This window comes from Hypomesus nipponensis, chromosome 6 (genome assembly GCF_054491055.1).
Source record: "Hypomesus nipponensis isolate SF chromosome 6, ASM5449105v1, whole genome shotgun sequence".
NCBI lineage: Eukaryota > Metazoa > Chordata > Actinopteri > Osmeriformes > Osmeridae > Hypomesus > Hypomesus nipponensis.
Window position 1 is genome coordinate 7,757,123 of NC_140366.1, and position 22,903 is coordinate 7,780,025.

The 22,903-nt window shown below is 44.3% G+C and overlaps 3 protein-coding genes across 5 annotated transcripts; all 3 read left to right on the forward strand.

Annotated features, from left to right (window-relative positions):
* The first annotated feature begins 632 nt into the window (after positions 1–632).
* Positions 633–5,362, forward strand: ahsa1a (AHA1, activator of heat shock protein ATPase homolog 1a). The gene is made up of 9 exons (XM_084700710.1): positions 633–1,107; positions 2,081–2,271; positions 2,573–2,655; positions 2,978–3,095; positions 3,228–3,325; positions 3,552–3,683; positions 4,445–4,546; positions 4,718–4,769; positions 4,854–5,362. The coding sequence occupies exons 1-9, from the start codon at positions 1,028–1,030 to the stop codon at positions 5,021–5,023; spliced, it is 1,026 nt and encodes a 341-aa protein (XP_084556836.1). The 5' UTR covers positions 633–1,027; the 3' UTR covers positions 5,024–5,362.
* A 599-nt stretch (positions 5,363–5,961) lies between these two features.
* On the forward strand, positions 5,962–16,388 carry sel1l (SEL1L adaptor subunit of SYVN1 ubiquitin ligase). Of its 3 annotated transcripts, XM_084700467.1 has the most exons (22): positions 5,963–6,212; positions 6,511–6,582; positions 6,784–6,821; positions 7,131–7,335; positions 7,900–8,067; positions 8,288–8,393; positions 8,570–8,732; positions 9,441–9,494; positions 9,615–9,674; positions 10,002–10,083; positions 10,447–10,601; positions 10,931–10,987; positions 11,134–11,202; positions 11,382–11,459; positions 11,644–11,706; positions 12,156–12,243; positions 12,753–12,901; positions 13,095–13,260; positions 13,581–13,658; positions 13,808–13,980; positions 14,119–14,247; positions 14,414–16,388. In XM_084700467.1, exons 4-22 carry the CDS (start codon positions 7,194–7,196, stop codon positions 14,696–14,698), a joined length of 2,265 nt encoding a protein of 754 aa, XP_084556593.1. In that variant the 5' UTR covers positions 5,963–6,212; positions 6,511–6,582; positions 6,784–6,821; positions 7,131–7,193; the 3' UTR covers positions 14,699–16,388. The 3 variants fall into 3 exon arrangements, with proteins under 3 accessions (XP_084556591.1, XP_084556592.1, XP_084556593.1); XM_084700465.1 differs by having other exon boundaries at positions 5,962–6,582; XM_084700466.1 differs by having other exon boundaries at positions 5,962–6,582; positions 13,584–13,658.
* Positions 16,389–17,341: 953 nt separating this feature from the next.
* LOC146286839 (phospholipase B1, membrane-associated) lies at positions 17,342–22,608 on the forward strand. Its single transcript, XM_084700636.1, has 16 exons — positions 17,342–17,399; positions 17,820–17,884; positions 17,999–18,089; positions 18,172–18,230; positions 18,758–18,825; positions 18,986–19,029; positions 19,223–19,343; positions 19,636–19,687; positions 19,857–19,937; positions 20,130–20,195; positions 20,357–20,448; positions 20,916–20,997; positions 21,258–21,359; positions 21,672–21,767; positions 21,866–21,937; positions 22,444–22,608. The coding sequence occupies exons 1-16, from the start codon at positions 17,342–17,344 to the stop codon at positions 22,606–22,608; spliced, it is 1,314 nt and encodes a 437-aa protein (XP_084556762.1).
* The last annotated feature ends 295 nt before the right edge of the window (positions 22,609–22,903 follow it).

Genomic DNA, 22,903 nt, shown 5'->3' on the forward strand with positions numbered 1-22,903 from the left:
TGTTGCCAATGCTCTGACACTCTGGTTTTGCTCCGGATGCCATCAAGCGGGATCTCTGGTCGTAGTCAGTCCTTCACTAACCAATCAGCATTCGTTAGCAGAATGCTAGCGTGTCAGGCGAAAGAGACAAATTTAGCCGTTTAGCTCCATAGACTCCCATTCATTTTGCACTCGACCGCGATCACTCCCAGTGGAACTCTAGTGGAACTGCAACAAAATTACAATGGGGTTTAACAGGGAGTGGCAAGGCTCTCCTTTAACAGGCTCTGAGACAAGAGTGGAAGTGCAACCCATAGATACGGTGAAACCCAGAGAATGTCTAATATCTAATCCTTAAACAGGCTCTGGTGCAACCAGTTCAGATCCCGGAAGTTTCCCGGTCCCATTGAACGTCACAAAAACTGATCACACTGAACTTCAAAATAAAAGATCACATACAAATATATCTAGCTATGCGATCACTGTATGCCTATTTTTTAATTCAAAACTGTGAATAATATTTATATTATCTATGTACTACGAGTTCACGCAATGCATATTATTGAGACATTTCATATTAAGTATGTACGTAACATGTATTTTGAAATGAGTATAAGGATGCTACTTCCCCGTTCGAGAAATTTCTACGGCGAGTGAAAGCGAAGCCATTTTCAGCGAGTTTTCTAGAAACTTGGGTCGTTATAAATCAGGCTGCTATTAGACAATTGAAAAGATCAGAAGACCCGGGGTTTAAAGTCAGTTTCGCAAGTTTTATTTTATTGCGATTTTTGCTATTGCAACTTCGTAAGTCAAGCTGATTATCTTATTTGTTTATCCAATAAGTATTATTTGTGGACGCTAGGCTAGATATTTAGCTATCCAACACATAACACGGCACGCTGTCAGTGTGCATGAGCGTGTGCTGCTGGCGTGGTGGTGGTTGTACCCGGGCTAGACAGTTGATCAATACAACGTTTGCTAGCTGTATTCATCTTCAAATTAGTTGGGTACACCATTTCTACTATTTTTTCTATCATATAATACTATCATGGCTAAGTGGGGAGAGGGGGATCCGCGCTGGATCGTGGAAGAGCGAGCCGATGCGACAAACGTCAACAACTGGCATTGGTGAGTACTGAGTTAGCATAGCTACAGTAACACCCAACCTTGATAGGAAACATTGGGGTCGATTCAGACTCAAAGCTAGATTTGATCATGTGAAGACATAGAAGCGTGGTTAGACCGAGACTGAGCCAGAAACGCTTTTTAAACTAGACTTGCCAGCTGGGTGGAGAGAAATGGCACCGTAACAAATCTACTCCTGCTACCATACCGTACCTATATTAGTCTGAGATACAAGAGAGAAATCAGTGAGCTATATTAATAAAAATCTAGTTTACCGTCTGCATCTGGTCTGTGTCTATTTACCAATATGTCATATTATTGCCATAGCCTTGCACTAAAATAACTGCTGTGTTCTCAGTAGATATCATTTTTTTAAACTTATTGAAATGACTAGCTACTGTAGCTTTTACCTCCAACTGTATATTCTACCATACTGTTTACAATACATTTGAATCAGGGGACGACAATACAGTATTGACTCTGGTGAGAACTAATAGAAGTAGTTGGTCCCTTAGCAGCTGCCCCATGCCATAGCTTGTCCCGAATCCCCTGGAATGTTGGTGCAGGACTGCTCCAAGGGGGAAAGGGAAGCTATTTAAGGAACACCAAGGGTAGTACAGGATAAGCAGATGGGAAGCAGGATATTTTTACATCTGACTGCATATGACTACCGATATGACTGCAAACAAAAGTGTGAAATCATACGGTTTTTACTGTAGTTATATGATGTATTTGTTGATATTCAATATCATTTAGGCCTTGGCTAATTTGGTCCTCAAGTCCAAACCACATCCACATTGAAGAGAACGCTGACAATTATGTTCATTGAATTGATTGTACTAATAATACACATTTCTAACCTTAAGTCTTGAATTAAGTCTTTGTTTTACCTGAAGACCAAATGTGTCTTTTGTATCAAAATATAGTCAGAACTGTACCTTTACATCCCATCCTGGGCACTGTGTGTCCCTCACAGGACGGAGCGTGATGCCACAGGGTGGTCGTCAGACAAGCTGAAGGAACTGCTTCAGGGAGTTCGTGTGGAGGGTGCCGAGGGCATCATCGAAGTCACTGACGTCCCAAAACTGGAGGGGGAGGCATCCATCAACAATCGCAAAGGAAAGCTCATCTACTTCTATGAATGGGTCGTCAAAGCATCCTGGACAGGTAATCCCACTACCAATAACTGAACAATTTGCCAAAACATTTAGATTAAAACAGTCAGTCAGTGTATAGTTGAGCAGTTTCTCCATCTTTATCTGGCTAATTACAAGAAAGCATGAGTCATGTCATTTAATGTATGTTAATGTACTTCTCAGGTAATGATTTATTGCTCTTCTCATATGTTAGTTTCCATGGCAATTCTCCAATATACAAAGCCCAAGGATAGTTGACTTTGTGGGTGGGTGTGTTGCCATTGTATTCGTTTTCAGAGTTAAAGCCTTGTGACTGTCCCTTCCCTCTTTAGGAACTACAAAAAACGGTATCAAGTACAAAGGGAACATCGATGTTTCAAACCTATCGGACGAAAATGATATGGACGACTTGGACGTAAGCGAGAGCTGAGATACAGTCAATATTCATGGACTTATTTTACTTTATTTTATATTTTACATTGGATAGTATTGTTTAGATTTATTTCAAACTGTTGTACATTTTTCATTTAAGATTCTTAAATGTTTATCGTATGCACCTTCCTGCCATAGTAAATTCCTTGTTTGTGTAAACTCACTTGGCAAATAAAGCTGATTCAGATCGACCTGGGATAACATTGTTCCATTGTCGGTCAGATTCAGTTTAGATGCTAGCTTTAAGTGTTCATTTCATGACAACGCTTGCTGTGATCTCATGGGTGTTCTCATTGGCATCACAGATCAGCGTCTCGTTGTGTAAGGATGAGCCCAGCACACCACTGCTGGACCTCATGAAGAAGGAAGGAATCAAGCTGGTCCGAGCTGCCTTGGGGAGCTACGTCGGCCACCTCAGGACAGGTCAGCTTTCAGACCCCATTTGCCTAAATACATCTTTAGTTTGAGCTATTATTTGAATGAGTCTCTCGTGAAATACCATTGTTGACCTTCAAGTAGCATGTAAAGGTGATTGCTGGTGATTCTGGCTTACAGAGTTCACCCAGGGCATGATCTTGCCCACGGTGAATGGTGTCAGTGAGCCACAGCCATCGCAGTCCAAAACTCAGAGCCAGGTTAAAGTAAAGACTCAGGTGGGTGGTCCCCTCTGTGCAGCACAGTGAGCCTTTATGTCCACAGTGACGAGCAAGTGGCCAACTGGCTAAACATTCGTCATAAGTAGAATAACATAGTAACACTATTTCAGAGTTAACATGAGTTCAGTAACTACGGTTGTATTGTAAAAAAATACAAATAAATCCAGGTTCTGTATACGTGTAATGTCTTTTTCACTAGATAATTATCCTTTTATGTTCATAGATTACCTCCTCAGTCAAAGTCCCAGCTCCTGCACCCAGCTCAGGTGTCAAGATCCCCACCTGCAAGTTCAGTCTAAAGGAGAGGTTCCTGACCTCTGCCGATGAGCTGTACAGAACCTTCATCAACCAGGAAGTAAGTACATTGAGCATAAATATGGCAGTTTAAACATTTAGCCAGCTTGATGATTTGCATTGGCTGAGTTCATGGGAAGGCCGCCCTTATGCTACTGAAGATACCTAATTGTACTTAATTGCCACCTGCAGCTCTTACCAGCTGTAATCACACTTATACTTCTCTCAATCATACTGTATGATAACAAAGTGAACAGAAAATGATAGTAGGGTGGATTGTACGTTGTGTACTAGAGTATTATGACAGGTGTCACATTTTGCACTGCTGGTTTACCGATAGGGTTAGCGATACTGTTGCTTTACAGCCTTAAATCTTGGAGTCATATTACACTGCAATAGAGTAACAATGCAACATTGAAAGTAGAGCTTTCAGACAAAACTCACCATTCAAGTGTTTTAAGTGTCTTGGGAAAATTGTGGAGGAACTTTCTACTTTTTATTTTACTCTTCCACAGAGACCCTCATGTGTTGCTACCCCGTGTAGCTTCATATTATTATTTAAGGAAGGAAGAGAACCCACAGTGGGACAGATTTGTACTATGCACAATTACAGAAAGTACAGTAGAAGATTAAGGATCAAAAGTAGGCTACATACTACTACTGTATTTCAATGGTCAAACTGAAGGATGGGTTTGTGTTTACTGTCCACATCGCTTAGTAACCACATCTTGGTTGACAGTTACCAGGCAATGTAAACAATACATTATATTACAAGGGCAACAATAACATTGAAGCCCCTCGCTGACCATTCTTCCCATTTAGATGGTCCAGGTGTTCACTCACTCAGCAGCTGTTGTCGAGGGATATAAAGGAGGGAAGTTTCAGCTGTTGGATGGCAATGTCAATGGAGAGTTCCAGGATCTGGTAAGACTATACTTTTTAACCTGTTTAGAGTAACATGACACCATGAATAAAGTCAAAGTGTCTTTGAAGACACCTTGTGGCTAGTACATGTATAACAGCACATAGATTTCAGGCACTTATATTCAGTTTTGGGTTATTTCATTGAAATGTTTCTTCAATGACCTATTCTAGGTCCCAGATGAAAAGATTGTCATGAGATGGAGGTTCAAGACCTGGCCATGTGGTATGTTGTTCCTGTTCCACCTGTCAGCTGTAGAGTTGGTTTTGCATGAACATGTGTGTAACCCACCCCCACATCCTTCCCTAGAACATTACGCTACGATCAGCCTGAACATGAAAGACCTGGGTGATGAAACTGAGCTCAAGCTGGAATGTAAAGGCGTCCCGTTGGGAGAAGAGGATCGTACGAAAGAGGGATGGAAGAGATACTACTTTCAAGCTATCAAACAGACTTTCGGATATGGCATCAGTCTCTAATGACGATTAATTATTTTGAATTATGTATAAAAGAATAAGAGCCTGGTTATTTAATGTAAATGCTCTCCCCTTTCGACGCGTTCTCATGCAGCACCAGTCCTACAGTGAGCAGAAACAGACCGTGCTTTGTCCTGTTGGAAGACTGCTGGTTTAAGGTTCTTAGGGCACAGTTTACTGTCTGCTTCATGAGCGCATTCAGGAAAGGCAATGTAGAGCACATGTCACTAGATCTATGTAACTTCTATTCACCTGCTTAAAGGATTTGGACTTTGTTCTCAGTTCTAAACATTTGGCGTGTCAGATACGAAATAAAATAAATGCAACTGAATTTTTACCGAACCAGTGTGTGTATTGTATTGTTGGGAGGGGCAGTCCTAAGTATATTGTTACTTCATGTATATGTAAGATTCAGTATATTCAGAATTGTAACCCCCTGCAATATGTGACGTTTTTAGTCTGGACAAAATGTTTTCCAAAATCCTGAGAAGAAATTAATATTTAACAAAGTCAGCACTGATAAAAAATCCAGGCTAGGCAGTTGTACATCAATAATTTACTGTAAGGGATGCATAATACATGTTATTTTGGCCTGACAAGTATTGAAATAATGCATGCAACTACCATTGTAATTATCCTTTATCAAAAAAACGAAATCACATTGCAACAATATTTTCCTGTTAAACGGCAATATTTCATCACATGCTAGTTTATTTTTTGTAATGATGTGCTGTAGTGTAGGCCACAATATTTTCTAATACACCGCATTGGAAATCGGATCACCTGGAATCTGACGCCCACAGAGTAGCAAGCTACAGTAATACGACTGTGGTCGCAGGGATTTTTAGTTGTCGTGGACAAACATGTCAACTCATAATTTCGTTGTGTGTGCGCAGTTGATTGGTTGACATGATCATCGGCTCCAACTATTGGCTAACGACGCGTACTGCTTCCAACGATTGGTGTATCCGAGTGATTAGCGATGGGTTAGAGGTTACAAGATAGCTTAGCAGAGCAGCTGTGTCTTCTGATGAAACTCTCGCTATAGATATTACTGTCATTATAGTCGATTCCAAATCGCACCAAATGTCCATATATTTGGCGACACAACCTGCAAGATATTAGTAACTAATCGTTTGCAAAGGCTGTTGATGGCTAGCAACACCGGACACCTTTTTGTTTAGCTAGCAAGGTAGCTAGTTAGTTAGCATGCTAAATATCCCTATACTGTAGCTTAAATTGTCAGCTGATGTATGCTAGCTCGATGAGCCATTCAGTAATTGGAATCTGATCCTGAAGCTACATTTTTTTGTATGTGTGTCCATATATATTCATTTTCATGGACCTTGGTTAGGTAGCCAGCCGGTGAATGCGTGTCAGTCTTTTTAACTCAAATTGGGGCTATACACACTGGAACTGAATGTTTTGTGATAGAAATAACATCAGTTAACTAACCGCTGGTAGTCACCTGGCTGAAATGGATTTTAAAGGTTCGAGTACGACAAGACTGCTTTGGCTTCTGATTATTTTCTCCATAGTCGTTTCAAAAGTAGTGACAGCTGGTAAGTGTAAACATGTTCACATCCGTATTACCAGTTGACAAATGATCGGGTGCAATATGTTACAGCGAGTAAGTAGGTTGTTGCTGCCTTGGCTAACCTAACATGCCCCAATGTATCTTGTTATTGAAATTGCATGTTAGTATGGTCATGTACAGTGCAGAAGGGCGATGAGATGACTGTCTACTGCTGTTGACTTTGCAGATGAAGAGGCCGAAGGCAATGACACTCCAGAGCTGAAGGTAGACAAATATTTACAAGACTTAGTTCACTTATTTTAGTTCCTATAGATGGAAGTTGTTGGAGTTGATGAACTACAATATACGTACAATGGTTGACTCTAGAAAATACAGGGCAAGTTATTCTCCTCTGCTGTATTGAATGTGCAAATGGCCTTGATCTCAATGATCAGGTCATAGCATTCTCTTTCAGACAATACGCCAAAATATTTGTACAACAATGATCAGCCAATAAGGAGGATTATATCCCTACATCTTCTAGTTCTAGACATTCAGACAACTAACTCTTGCACTTTCTCCTCCCATCTAAAGTCCTACCATGACCCAAGCTCTGATGAAGATGACGTTCCCGTGGGGTCAAGAATTGTAGCAGGCATGGTGACGTCCCCCAGCAAGGCCTCTCAGCCTGAAGTGGAGACGAAGCCTGATAGTGGGGCTGAAGACGGCCTTCTAGAAGGGGAGGAGAAGGAAGACCTACCCACCCAGCCTCCTCCTATCGAACAGAAGCCTAAAGAGAGTAAGAACTAGATGTTGACATCAGTGGAAGATTTACACTGGAAACTGGTGTTTGACCGGTGCAGAGCTAGGAATTGGTTCGTTGCTCAACATTACGATCTTGGTTGTTTTACACGTGTAACTAGTTTGAAGTTGTCACAGCCTTCTGATTCAGCTGAAATTAAAACTGTCGTTTCAAAAATCGCATTGAAAGCCCCATGACTGTTATGAAAGTGTACTGCAAGGCAGACACTCATCTTGGAAGGTTTGCAGTTTCATAGTGAGATAAAATGGTTCCCCCTCATGGGGATTTGAAGTCTTCTGGCACCTGTGGCCTCAGAGTTGCATCAGCATATTTGAGAGTGGTGACAACTTTCTTTTGCTGTGCAGTGTTTTTCATACTTGTTAAGACACCACAATGCTCTCTAGCTTTCACATGATTAAACATTGTTTGACTAAGGATTTATTTTCATATATTTTTAAGTATTCAGAAATGTAGCTCTTCTCAATATTCATCACAATACAAAGAATCAATATTCTTGTCTGAGTTTAAAATGAAACACTTGTCCTTGTTTTTTCCCTTCAGTTCCTCTTGTGGTTGGGGGCACAGCCAATGGAGAGCCCTGCCTCTTCCCCTTCCTCTTCCAGGGTAACGACTACATGGACTGTACCACAGAGGGCCGGGAGGACGGTCGACTGTGGTGCGCTACCACTTACGATTATGACAGGGACAAGAGATGGGGCTTCTGTGAAAGTAAGTTGCAGCGTTAAACAGCTTTGAAGACACTCGCCTGCACGGTGTGACTCGAACTTCCAAAAGTCCAATAAAAAAAAGGTCAACCGAAGTAGTGAATGGTTAAGCTGAGCAGTCGTAAGCACAGGGAAGTTTCAATCTTACCTGTACATCTGGTGAAGGATATCGTTCCTCCTCCATGCTTGTAGTTTTATCCTATCTTCCCTCTCCCTCTCCCCAGCTGAGGAGCAGGCTGAGCTGAGGCGCCAGGCGGAGGAAGCAGAAGAACAGTACCAGGCAGCCCTGCGCATGATCAACTCCACCACCAGGAAGAGCCAGAAGAAAGAGTGAGACATTACCCTCTCCAGCCTCCTAAAAACACAATTCAACTCCTTTACGTGTTCTTTCTGCAGGCACTGCAAACGTACACGTGTATCACCAACACTAGTTCCGACGCCATCTTTGCTTACCACAACCCTTCCTTGCCCATGTTGTTTTCCAACCCCCCCCCCCCCCCTCCTAGATTGTTCGAGAAGCTTCTGAAGGTGGCTGCGAAGGGCCATCACAAAGCCATGGAGAAGGTGGCCCACGCCATGCTGTTTGGAGACTACCTGCCCCAGGACATCCCCAAAGCCAAGGAGCTGTTTGAGAAGCTGGCGCTGGAGGGCTTCCCAAAGTCTCAGACGGTACGCCATCCTATCGTTGCGCCACTCCTGTCGTTGCGCCAAGCCTGTCGTTACGCCAAGCCTGTCGTTACGCCAAGCCTTTCGTTACGCCAAGCCTGTCGTTACGCCAAGCCTATCGCTACGCCAAGCCTATCGCTACGCCAAGCCTGTCGTTACGCCAAGCCTATCGCTACGCCAAGCCTATCGCTACGCCAAGCCTGTCGTTACGCCAAGCCTGTCGTTACGCCAAGCCTGTCGTTACGCCAAGCCTGTCGTTACGCCAAGCCTGTCGTTACGCCAAGCCTGTCGTTACGCCAAGCCTGTCGTTACGCCAAGCCTGTCGTTACGCCAAGCCTGTCGTTACGCCAAGCCTGTCGTTACGCCAAGCCTATCGTTACGCCAAGCCTATCGTTACGCCAAGCCTATCGTTACGCCAAGCCTATCGTTACGCCAAGCCTATCGTTACGCCAAGCCTATCGTTACGCCAAGCCTATCGTTACGCCAAGCCTATCGTTACGCCAAGCCTATCGTTACGCCAAGCCTATTGCCAAGTTCTCCTGGGGAGATCCCATTCAAAGTGGTTTTGAAGTTCCGAAAAACACGGCGCCAATTTAACTGACGTTGTTTGTCGCTTATCAACGTCGCGCCCAATGTCGGATTTTGATGTGAGGGTTGTTATCATCTCAAGTGACGCCATGGTGACTGTGTCACTTTAATATTCTCTCACAGGCACTTGGCTTCCTGTATGCTGCGGGGTTAGGAGTGAACTCGAGCCAAGCCAAGGTAAACATGGCCAGGCAGGCCACACTGCATGGTGTCTGCGTCTGGAGTGGAACACTCGTCTACATCATCCATCTATTCCTCCAAGATGACTTCACAGGTTTATTTTGTGCTTTGTTTCAGGCGTTGGTTTACTATACTTTTGGGGCCTTGGGTGGCAACCTGGTAGCCCACATGATTCTGGTGAGTGATATCTCCCTTCAACACATGGAGGGGGGGTTTTGTATTAGATATGCAGTCCAGTCGACGTCAGATCACTTGACGATTAATGTGTCGACTCCAAAGTCTTATTTACAAATACTGTGAGTCACAGGCGTAGATATCCTTGTTTAGACAAGGGTATTTCCCCTTTTTTGAGTCCTTTTTAGAACGCATTTATTTGGAAGGTCACTCTCTGAGGGAATTTCTCACCTGACTTGTTTGTACTGGATCACTGATGGGGAAGATGATGCGGATGTGTTCATATCTTAAAGGGCTGTTTTGATCTCCTCCCTGTCTGTCTGGCTGTAGGGGTACCGATACTGGGGAGGCGTGGGTGTGCCTCAGAGCTGCGAATCAGCGTTGACACATTACCGCATGGTGGCCAATAACGGTAAGGAACCACGACCCCGTCTACCAATGAGCACTCGCCCTAGTACGCCTTGTATACACTTAAATATGTATATACACACAGGCCAAGTTACTAACCCTCACCACCCCCATCCCTAACCCTCACCATCCCTGACCCTAATCATCCCCTACCTAACCCTCACCGTCCCTAACCCTCATCACCCCCATACCTAACCCTCACCATCCCTAACCCTCATCACCCACATCCCTAACCCTCACCACCCCCATACCTAACCCTCACCACCCCCATCCCTGACCCTCACCACCCGCATCCCTAACCCTAACCCTCACCACACCCCATCCCTCACCTCATCCCTAACCCTCACCACCTCCGTCCCCCCCCCAGTGGCCAGCGACGTGTCCCTGACGGGGGGCAGCGCGGTCCAGAGGGTGCGGCTGCTGGACGAGGTGGAGAACCCCGGCTCCACCAGCGGCATGCTGGAGGAGGACCTCATCCAGTACTACCAGTTCCTGGCAGAGAAGGGCGACGTCCAGGCCCAGGTATCCCCAATCCTTGGGGCCTTTTATAGCGTCTCTCGGGTCAAAGTCGGGGTATCCCCTTGGGGGGGTATCCGTTTCCATGACACTGCGGGCAAGATGTGTCTTCCATGTTTTGGGATCGATGGGGACACATCCAATGGAAGAGCTCCCGCGCGCTGTCTCAATATGGCAATTCATAGAAATATTCCTATTTCAACATTGGATGCTGTGATCTGTGTCAGATATAGTTGTGACTGATGCCAATTAGCCCCAAAAGTCCCTCGGGGGGCAAAGAGCAGGCTGAACCAGGATTCTGTCTCATGTGTGGTGTCTCTCTGCTGTCCTGACAGGTGGGACTGGGCCAGCTCCACCTGCATGGTGGCCGCGGGGTGGAGCAGAATCACCAGGTGAGACCCACACCTAACTCACACCTTCAGAACGAGCCCCAGGCACGTTCTCCTGCGTGAATGGGGCTAGTCATGTTCCAGGTATGTACCTGCCCGTGACTGTACAGCATCGGCGAGTCATCCCTCCCATGTTTGTTGTTCGACAGCGGGCCTACGACTACTTCAACCAGGCGGCGAACGCGGGGAACACTCACGCCATGGCCTTCCTGGGGAAGGTGAGAGGGCTTCCTTGTCTCTTTCACCGTCTACTAGCTTTTACTGAATATTGTTACATGCTGTGGAAATACCCTAGTCTTTCCCTGGTCTTTTCTGTCTGTTTTTTTTTCTTTCAAATATTCTTTCTCTCCATCCACATCTTTTTAAATCGTCTCTGCTCTCCCTCTGTCACGCGCAGATGTATTCTGAGGGCAGCGAGTTTGTGCCCCAGAACAATGAAACGGCGCTGCAGTACTTCAAGAAGGCCTCAGATCTGGTGAGTACCGCCACCGCCTCACAGGGACCGTCCTCTGATGAACTCGACATCTCCACGCGGTTCATTTGACCTGGCTTTACCATTCATTTATGAAGGTTCAAATGATTTTGTTTATGAAGGTTCAAACGTCTTGTGTTCACGTCCTGGGGTTCAATCATTAATGTTGTCTCTTTTGTCTCTCTAGGGGAATCCTGTTGGGCAGAGTGGGCTGGGCATGGCGTATCTTTACGGGAGAGGTGTCCCTGTGGTGAGTGTCCCTCTGACACCATCTAGGTTGAACACATCTTTGGTTTAACGCTCCCTATACAATTTATTTGACTTAAGATGTACCCCTTTGGGCCAAAAATCGGACATTTAGGTTTAGATTGCAAATAATGTTGCCCTTTCAAAATGAAGTGCAGAAGTATTCTGCATGAAGAGCCAAGTACATTTGACTGCCAGGGCAGTAGGAACATTTCACTTGATAACATTTCTTAAAACGACATGTGGTTGACGTAAGTCACTAGATAAGCCATTTATACTAGAAACAATTCCAACTATATTTCAAAACCGTAAAATCCAAGATGAAACGACACACTCGGATGTAGGGTGTGTTCGGGTGAGGATTCCGAATGGGAGTTCAACACCACTGTTTGTCTTGTGTGCTCTGCTCTGTGGTGATGGTGAGGTGGGCTAACTGGTGTGTTTGTCCTTCAGAACTACGACCTAGCTCTGAAGTACTTCCAGAAGGCAGCGGAGCAGGGCTGGGTGGACGGCCAGCTTCAGCTGGGCACCATGTACTACAGTAAGCACTGTCCATCTGGGGATTTATCTGCCTTTTGCCTTTTTTGGGGCCGGAGGCGGTCGAGTGAGACAGGAGAGCAGGAGGGAGGGAGGGAAGGACATGCATGAAATGTTGGGGCACCCCTGTGGATTTAATTGAAGAAATGGAACCATTTATTTAATTGTGCCACTTGGACTCATTTTCTTTTTCATTTATTTCCTGAATAAGTTTCTATATCCCCCCCCTCCTCTTCCTGTCTTGTTTTTGTGCAGTTTGATGTAACAGCTCAGTGTGCTGCTCCTAGTTTAACAGTGCAATGTTAGTCGCCCACCATCATGCTGCTTCCAACTCCCCCTCAAGTCTGGGCTGCCTGCTGCACAACCTCCTTTCATCCTTCCCTCCTTCCCCTCCCGCTACTGTGTTCTCCCTGGCAGACTTGTACTTTCCCTCTCTAACTCCCCCCCCCCACCTCCCAGTCAGCGGTCTCTGAGTCACGCGTCTCTCTCTCCCCCCCCCCTTTCCCTCTGCAGACGGCATCGGGGTGAAGCGCGACTACAAACAGGCCCTCAAGTTCTTCAACCTGGCGTCGCAGGCGGGCCACATCCTGGCCATCTACAACCTGGCCCAGATGCACGCCACGGGCACCGGAGTCCTGCGCTCCTGCCACACCGCCGTGGAGGTGAGCCAGAGAGCGCTCTCTCGAATGGGCCCGTCAGCAGGAAAACGTTAATGTTGCCAATAAGGTGCATTTAGCGGCGACGCCTCAGCGATCCCTGTTCCAGGGTTTGTTTCGGCGGTCGCCGAAGGGGGGGCTCACTGTCCGCGGGTGTTCCGGTAACCCTGACGGCTGTCCCGCGTGTCCCTCGTTCCAGTTCTTCAAGAGCGTGTGCGAGCGCGGCCGCTGGTCGGAGAGGCTCATGGCGGCCTACAGCAGCTTCAAGGACGGCGACATGGACGCGGCGCTCGTGCAGTACCTGCTGCTGGCCGAGCAGGGCTTCGAGGTCGCCCAGAGCAACGTGGGCTTCATCCTTGACCAGAGTAAGCACCGCAGCCGTCACCTCACCACTAGAGGGCAGTGGGGCCCCCCCGGTGGCTTGATTCCCCTTGTGCGTTTTCGACGGAAGGAAAGCAGGGGGAGGGGATTCCAGACTTCAGTGTCAGTGTTTTGATGTGGAAAAGGACCTGGTTAGAGAGGAGTCCAGGTTTCCGGTTCTTTTTTTCCGATTTGAGAAACAAGAACCAAACGAGCAAAGGCCAAACTTTCCTCCACGTCATTGAAACTTGGCGCACCAAGCCGGTGGTCTTAACCTTTGTATGCTGTATATGTGTGTGTGTGTGTGTGCATGTGCCGTTTGAAGCAGAAGAGGCGCGCATCTTCAGCGAGAACGAGACCTACCCCCGAGCCCTCCTCCAATGGACCAGGGCTGCAGCGCAGGGTCAGTACCGTCTCCCTCGCCTGTTTGCTCTCGGCCCCCGCAGGCAGACGTCTTGCTTTTCAAAACAAGAGTCATCCCGCTTTTCAAAACAAAAGTCCTCGGCTCACCAACAAACCTGTCGACTGCTGTTTGTTATTCCTCTCGGGCAGGCTACACTGTGGCTCGGATCAAGATGGGGGACTACCACTTCTATGGCTACGGGACGGATGTGGACTACGAGACGGCTGTGATCCACTACAGGCTGGCTTCGGAGCAGCAGCATGGGGCCCAGGCCTTGTTCAACCTGGGCTACATGCACGAGAAAGGCCTGGGAATCAAACAGGTGGAGCCCACTAGAGACGCACACACAGAGACATGCACTTTGAAAATACATACATACACACACACGCTAACCCCACACAGGTATAAACCCGCACAGACAAGCGCATACCCCACTAACATCTGCTGTCGTCCTCTGTAGGACATCCATCTAGCCAAGCGCTTCTACGACATGGCCGCCGAGGCCAGCCCCGATGCCCAGGTGCCTGTCTTCCTGGCCCTGTGCAAGCTGGCTCTGGTCTACACCCTGCAGTACATACAGGACCTCAACGTGAGTGGGTCGTCCAGGGCTCCTGGGAGTTTGAGTTTATGTTCATTTTATTTTTTATTTAGGGGATCGAATTTGGGTTAGGAAATCACGCCCTACCTCCCTGTACTCTCTCTCTCTCTCTCTCTCTCACTCTCTCTCTCTCCCCCTTTCTTCCTCTCTCCACCAGGTAAACGAGCTCATCACCCAGGTGGACCTGGACCAGCTCCTGGGCCCAGAATGGGACCTCTACCTCATGACTGTCATCGCCCTGCTGCTGGGCACAGTCATCGCGTACCGCCAAAGGCAGCACCAGGCTGTGCTGCCCCCCAGGCCTCCCCCTACCCCAGCTCCGGCACCCCACGCCAGGCCAACCGAAGAGCAGGTGCAGCCTCAACCCGAAACCCCGGCTCAGCCCGAGCCCCAAGACCAGGAACAGGCCGCGGCAGACGCCGAGCCAGAACAGCAACAGTGAGAGCCGGATTGGAGAACAACAGGGAGAGAGAGAAGGAGAGGAGGGTATTGGGTACTGAAAGACAATGATGTGCCCAAGACCATTATCTCCTAAACGGGGGGAGAAAAAAAACAGGGAAGCTACCAGCTAAATAGCTACGAGGCTAGCTAGCTGGTACGTTGAGCCTGACTGCTTACCCACTCTCTCCTGTCCTGCATGCAGAAAAGACAATTTACTCTACTCCCCCCCCCCTCACAATTTTCTGACCTATGTGTGAAGGAAAAGGATAAGGGGAGGTCGGTTGACAGTTATAGAGAATTGAAGTTCAATAGAGGACAATGCAGACTGGGGACTTCTTAGTTTGTGACTCAGGGTACCGTCAGAGGAATTTCTCTCCTCATCTAAGGAATTTGCCACGGGGTTGCCACATTGAAGATGATTTTGAAAATTCATTGTTTTACCTGCAATTGAAACAACAAACGCTATGGGATCTAGTAGTTGGTCTGTGTTCAGATCCATTTGTTTTTTTTGTATTTTTTGCTATTTTGTTTTGACTGGCACATGTTTAGGCTGTCTTGTTAGCTATGCTTCCAATTTTTATTTACAGTAAAGAATAATTAAGACCAATAAAATTTTGCGTCAAGAAACGGAATCAACAGTCCAGATATAAAGACAGTTTGTTGGCGTAGACTAAAATGAGCATTTCTATGCTATATGGCAATGGAAAAGTTATGATATTTAATTAATTCTGGTCATAAACATAATTCCTTATCGAGCCAAGCTGATTATTTTGCTTGTTTTCATCTGATTGTTTGTTTCCAAGCTAATTTTATATTAGCTGCTTTCTTAACGTTTTCCTTCAATGTTTTCCTGAAACACAAACATTAGTTGATGACTATGCTGTGTTTATAACCTGCTAACAGGTTGCTTATCAGTCTCCAAATATTAATAGTAATAATCTCAAACATTGTTGGTATAAAAATACTTTTTTGAACAGTGCAACTTGTTTGTAGAGAGCAAGTCCAGGTCCCTTCAAGGTCCCCATAGCCTGCTAATCTGACACACCTTAAGCGGTGCATACCTGAGTTGTTACTGACCACACCTGGAATTGGAAATTGATTTACTAACTGATCAGTGAGCTAAATATAGCTGTTGGGATAAACTGTAGTCCTCTGATTGGAGTTGTCAGTAATTTGTTCATTCACAGCCAAAACAGTGCAAAATAAATTTGTTTGTTCAACAAATCCTTTGAGTCTCAACACTGTACCTCGGTTTGGTATCCCAGTGGAGCTTCATGTCTGGTGAAACAAAGTAGATAAATGAAATAGGAGGTCCAAGAATTAACGACAGTAGGAAGGGTTGAGTCAGTTAGGATGTATGTACCACCAAGAGTTTGGCCCTGGATCAATCAAGATCTGATCTTTGATGACAATTTTAATTCTTGTCTCAGAAATAATTAGAGCATGGACAAGAATCCATGGTGTTGTGTCATATAAAGCACAAACACAGACACAAGCCTCGACTTAATGAGGCCGTCATGGTTTTCAGTTTGACTTCATGTTCCGTTTTGGTAACATTTTAATTGTGTCCAGAACTTGCGTTCATTCACTGCTTGTCATAAGTTGGATATCTTAAACATTTGTCAGTAGTTCAGATGTCTATGTATTTGGTGGAAGGTGGGAAATTAAATCGATTGAAATTGAAACAGAAATGGACTTTCATCAAACATAACAAAAATATAGGAATTTGAAAGATATAGATTATCCCATAGCTCTGACCATCTATCCTTTAGAGATGCCTTGGAGGGCATTCTTGACTTTCATATTGTACAGAGGAAGATGCAATTGTTTATAGCAATATACTCATGATAAGTCAACATGTAAAGAAACAATCTTTTCAATACTGTGTAACTTTTGTTTTTGTTTTACGGTTCTAAGAAAACCTGCCCATTCAATATAAGAATGATGTCCTCAGTTGAATGAAGGGTATTGAATGGATATTAAAACTAGGATTTAACTCCATGCTCTTTTTTCTGTCTTTGATGAAACACTGGTCAAGTTGTCTGAAATACTGCATTTTTACCATTGCGATGTCAATAGTTTATTAAAGAAATTCATAAAGTGGTCAATGGACATTTATTTAATACATTTACATCATCGACCTGCATTTACTAGTATTTCAGGGTTTTTCCTGTTGCCTTAATATCAGAAACTTACATTTGTGCTGGTTGATAAAACACAGCCAAATAAATGGCTGCCTGTTTGGCGGTATTTACGTACAATGGTGCATTGAATTTTCAGCCTCTCCCAACTCAAATATATTTGTTTGCTCAAGAACAGATGTTTTTTGGTTGCAATTGTATTAACCAAGCGATACAACTAGAAAATGCTACAAAACAACTGCCAGTAACGGTATGCCTTTACGTTAAACAGCAATGGCTGGTCATTCTTCCAGCAAATGACCCTGTGCCATGTGTGATGCATGGGTCTCCTGATGCAACTCCGCAACCGAGCCTTTCTGCTTCATGTAATGGGGTCTGAACTTTGTCACTCAGCTGTTTTGGGTGGGGGAGATAAGGCTAGCAGCATATAGTGCCTGTGCCCTCAGGCCACTCATCACATTGTGCTGTCCCTGCGACTGACCGACTGGCTGGCTTGTGCCACTATGGGATGGCTTTTGATTGCTGTGGCAACGTACGCTTTAGCGTCCTGCTCTGTTAAAGGTAAGTGCTAGAACAAGCAGAAGGGCAAATGGTCTCTGTGCATATTTAACACACATGGTCACACACATGGTCACACACACACACACACACACCCTGTCAGCATGGTTGCTTTGTTTTCCTGTGAGGGGCCTAGTGGAGGCAGGTTGATGCTGGTTCAGATAATGGAGCACCTGCTAACAAAGAATTTGGCCATTGACTTAGAAACATTTGCAGAATGAGTATTACTGCAGTGCTTGTGATGATTCAAACTCAAGGAGTTTTAATTTGAGGAACATCATCAATGTTTTCTTGTGAAAAGTTTGGCTTTAGTTTGGTGTTAGTCATGTTGTTGTACGCTAAAGATTCCATGCTCTCTCTCTTTCTCTCTGTCTGTCTGTCTGTCTGTCTCTCTCCCTCTCTCTCTGGCTCTCTTTTTTCAAGGCAATGAGTGGTGGTGGAAATATGAGGAGGGCCTCCGACACTACAGCCAGGATGCTCTCCTCAAGGCAATGTCTCCTCTGACCGCCTCTTCAAATGTACCATTAAAACCACAAGTGTAACTGGAGCATCATATGAACTCACACATGTTTGTTTTCTTCCTACCACCCATATTTTTCTAGGAGTTTCCAGAGAAAACCAGACCGGTGAACTTCAAACATGATTTGTTCCAATGTCCGGATATGAGTCCCTCCCCTTCGGTCCCCAATTCAGGTGAGCCACTGATCCTGGCTCTGAGAAATCGGATCACGTTCTCTTGTCTCTGCTTCTTCACCTTGACTCCTTTCTCACGCAGTTGAGTTGGTGAAGGCGGCTGACATCAAAGTCATCGCTGCCCTGGGAGATTCCCTGACAGTAGGTGTTTGAGGACTGAGTCCTGGGTCCTCTTTTTCTTGTTTTTAGAACACTATTCGTACAGAGACGCTCTTTGTTTTTGTTTATTTTCTTCATTGAGGAGGACTGCACTTGTCATTTGACAATTCAGACCTTTCTCGTGAAAGAAAAAGTAGGGCCTGGATTAAGGCTGATTATGCAGAAAGAAACAAAACAAAAAACACACGCAATTGGAAGACAGTGAGCTTTCAAATTACTGTATTTCAGAACAGTTACTACAAAATATCGAAGACCACTTTTTTTTTTTCTTCTTTCAACTTGAGCATGATAAGACTGATAATCATCTCTGATATGATGAATTTCACAAGATACATTGAGTGAAGGTTACATTTAACCCTCATAGTACCATGCATAACCTATATGGCCCAGTGAAATTAACCATAATCGGGAAACAAGCACTTACATTAGTATTCCAAATGCTTGTTGCTTATTCTTCATTGACTCTAATGGCCAAATACTCAACTATAAATTACTTGGATTTTTTTTAGACTGCGATTGGTGCCAATGCTACCAATGTCCTTGGTATTCCCATTGAGTTCCGCCATGTGTCATGGAGGTAATGTGTCTTGGAGTTATAAGCATACAGTTATTTTCACAACATACAAAATCAAAGAGTAACTCAAAATCGAGAATATCTTCCAATACAGGTTCTTTGCCTCTGAGTTCAATTGTAAATTTGAGTTTGTAGTTGTGCAAAAACATGCTCCTTTCAATAGCATTGGAGGCCATGGGTCTTTTAGCGATGTCATCACACTGGCAAGTAAGTAACTCATTTAATTGTATAGATATGCATATGACACATGCGGTGTATCCTTTTATAAATCTATAATCAGTCGAATCTTACTACGAAACAGAATACAAGCTATTTCCTATCAAAACTACCTTATTTCAAGTAGTCCAAGTCAAGTCTATTGTTCATACCAATGATGTTTTGAGCATCAATATTATTGCAGACATCATCAAACTCTTCAACCCCAATGTGATTGGCCCTGCCATGTGCAAGACAGTTCATGGAAGCCCCGCCCCTCTCAGCGAGACAGGCTTCAACCTGGCCGTGACAGGACACAATACTTTGTAAGAAATTCTCTTGCAGATGGATCTGATTTAGTTGTGTTACCATGCCCCCACTGTCAACGCAGGAAGTATTTTGTGCTACAAGTACCTTGCTCCAGAAATGAGAGGACCCCAGGATTACTGTCTTGCTCCCAAATATCAGGGGATCCTGTTTTCAGGATACCTTCTGCATTGTTTATGTTCCATATTATTGTATCCTAAATAACACAGTGGAGGATTTGTTTCCCTCCGAATGCTTTCACACGTTTCACCTTGTTAATTGATCATCATTGAATTGAACATGTCATTCTAGCAATCTCCCTGGGCAGACAAGACACCTCATTGATACTTTGAGAAAGTTTGAGGTAATTCTTCATTAACAAAATGTGATTGAAAACAGTACCAAAATATTTTTGTCCCTTTTAATAATGGTGGCAACACTACTTTATTTATATTTATCTGGTACATATTGTATATAATATAGTATATAGTGTATATATATTATTCAGAGTTAATTTATCTGTCTCTCATCAGGACCTGAACTTTGAGGAGGACTGGAAGCTTCTGACCATTCTTATAGGCATGAATGATATCTGTGATTACTGTAAAGATAAGGTATGTGGTTGTCATGTGCTGGCTCTTCACCGCCTCAACCTAACTTCATTCTCCCTGAAATACGTGAAATACATTGTTGTCATCATGAAGAAGCTTAACTTCATCTTTGGAATTGTTTGTGTCCTGTCGAGCATCAGGACAGAAGAGAATACTGCATTTTAATATCACTGTGTTGCTAACTTTTCTTAACAGACTCTTTTTTCAGTGGACAATTTCATTCACTATATGACTGTCTCCTTGGAGATGCTAATGAATGAGGTAACAGGTCAAATATCATGTATCTGAAATGTACCAATGTATTTGATACATTTATATTTTTATTACATTTCAAAGATACAGTAGACCAAGTGCATGTAGTCTCTGTGCTAACTAACTGTTTCAGTGGAATTATGTTTGTCTTTGTCTCCATCATGGTCCAGGTACCACGAATGATAGTGAACGTGGTTCAGATCTTACCCATGGAGACCCTGAGGGAAGTCCACAAACCCACGCCTGGCTGCCTGCTCCAGAGGTGAGGGGCCTTTCTAGCCTGGGAAGTTGACTAATCTGTGAGCTCTTGTTTATTTGCTCTGACATTTTGGTCTGGTAACCTGCCCATACAAACATATTTCCCTCTGGTGTGAAAAGTGCAGTGCCAATAAGAACCATTTATTTGACATGGGGCAGGTTTGACTGCACAGAGCGCTGTTGATGCATTTTTGAAAATAACAAGATAACATTTTGTTGCTCTGATTGGTCAAATGATATCCAATTGTGTCCAGATACAGTCTGCATCCATTGATAATGCCCCTCTGAAATCGAAAATGAAACTGAAAGATTCCAAACCAAAAGCCTTTCTTTTTTTTCTTCCCTCTTTTTCACCTTTATTCATTCATCCATCCATTCAGTCCTATTTTAATACATGCAAATCATCCTGTGAATAGGTTAAAGTTAGAACGACCCTCTGGATCTCATTCTGGAACCTTCTTCCTTTAACAGGTCGTTCTGCTCCTGCCTCATAAAGCCAGTGGCAAGTTCACCTGAACTCAGGGAGCTAGTGGAGGTCAATTTACAGTTCCAGGTAGACAGATTTCTTCCTTCTTTTATGATCCTGTCCTGCAAAGGATATGGAAGCTTGAATGTAGGCTCAGAATGTCACCTGAAGTGAAAGGCTTTTCCCTGGAAAACTGTGTTTACATGAGCAGAGTACATTGACAATATATTACAGTATATTACAGTTGGTTATGTTTCGGCATGGTTATGTGGGCAGACCATTCCCCAAAAATGTTTTCCCATACGACCTGAAATGATGAAAAATTGAAAAACAACGTGTCTTTCCAGAAGAGACTGGAGGTGCTTCTCTACAGTCAGCGCTTCTTCAGGGAGGACTTTGCTGTCATTCTTCAGCCCTTCCTAAAACATGCTGACCCTCCTCGCCTTCCGGTAGTCTCCATTAAATACCTGAACACACACGGTGACTATTGGATCATCAAGTCGAAACATGTAGAAAGAGTAGAGGACTTATAACCAAACCTTGAGGCACACCATAAGTCACCTGAAAGTGGTCAGTCAAGACACCCTTTATGTCAACAAATGTGATATTAGTTTGGTACTATGGGATTTGTTATTCCAACTGTGTTCAAAAATAGCAGCAAGGGATTAGTGGTATGTGAAACACAAAAAAACACCTGGTTCCAGAAGATCAAAATAGCAAATCTGAGAAGAAGTGTCAATGTCACTTTTGTGTCCAAACAGGATGGGAAGATCGACATGACTTTCTTCACTCATGACTGCTTTCACTTTACAATAAAGGGCCATGAGGAGCTTGCCAAAGGCTTGTGGAACAACATGGTGAGCACTACACAATGTTTATTAATTGTCCCACATAGGACACCATCCCATGTGGGACAATTAATTCACCAATAGGCTCTCATTCTTTCCCCCAACAGTTCCAACCTGAAGGAGGCAAATCTGTTGTTGGCAGCTTTTCTGACCCCATCGATCTGATATGCCCATCCATGGTGAGAATGAGATACTTTCTAAATATTAGTGTTTTGCCTCATCTTTCTTTTACTGAACAAACTACACCTTAGTTTCATTCATTTGGACCATACCCTTAATATGGATCATGTTTCCAGATCAAGTTAGGAAAGTTAAGTCACATTACCTTCCAACCAGTTATTGATTGAGACATTGCAATGTGATCAGGTAATGTGACTTGACGAGGACATTCTTTGGGTGCTGTTTATATGCTGAAATTCATAAAGAAGGAAACGGCAGCCATGAAGTTACTTTTATTTGACATGCCATTAAAATTGAAAAGTGAATCTAAACACTTCATGTTACTAACCTCTGTGACTGTGAACCGAATATTAACTTCTGAGCATCTTATTAATGTCAGTATCACTTTACTAATTATGTAGATGATGGTTATCATGACATTGCCGACTGCATAACTATCGCAAGTGCATGACTGCATGATGGACTGACTAATTGAGTGACTGACACGATTGTTTTGAATACACAGGATCACCCGTACATCTACACCAGACCTGGCGCAGCCCCGACAGACGAGCCAAACGTACCCAGCGACCCCAGATCGGCAGGCTCTGGGAAGATAGACATCCATTTTTATTTCCTGGTTTTAACAAGTGTTCTGACAGGGCACTCCATTACTTTAGCCTTGCTGTAGCCCTCCTCTTGAAATCTTCAGTCAAACCTGAACTATGTTTTAGGCAGTAACAGATGGGTGGCTAAAATGCATTTTTCATGAGTACATTTAGAGGTAGGTGCATGCACAAACAATGTTTGGGTAAGTTTAATTGGTGCCCATTGCGTGCATTATCATGCACTGAACACAAGAGGGGGCTTTGATCTAGAGCCAACATTACCAGAGGATCTACAGATGACATGTCATTGATGATGTGTTTGACTGATATTGAACCATTGATCCAAAATGTAGTGACTATGAAGCAGACAGAATTGTG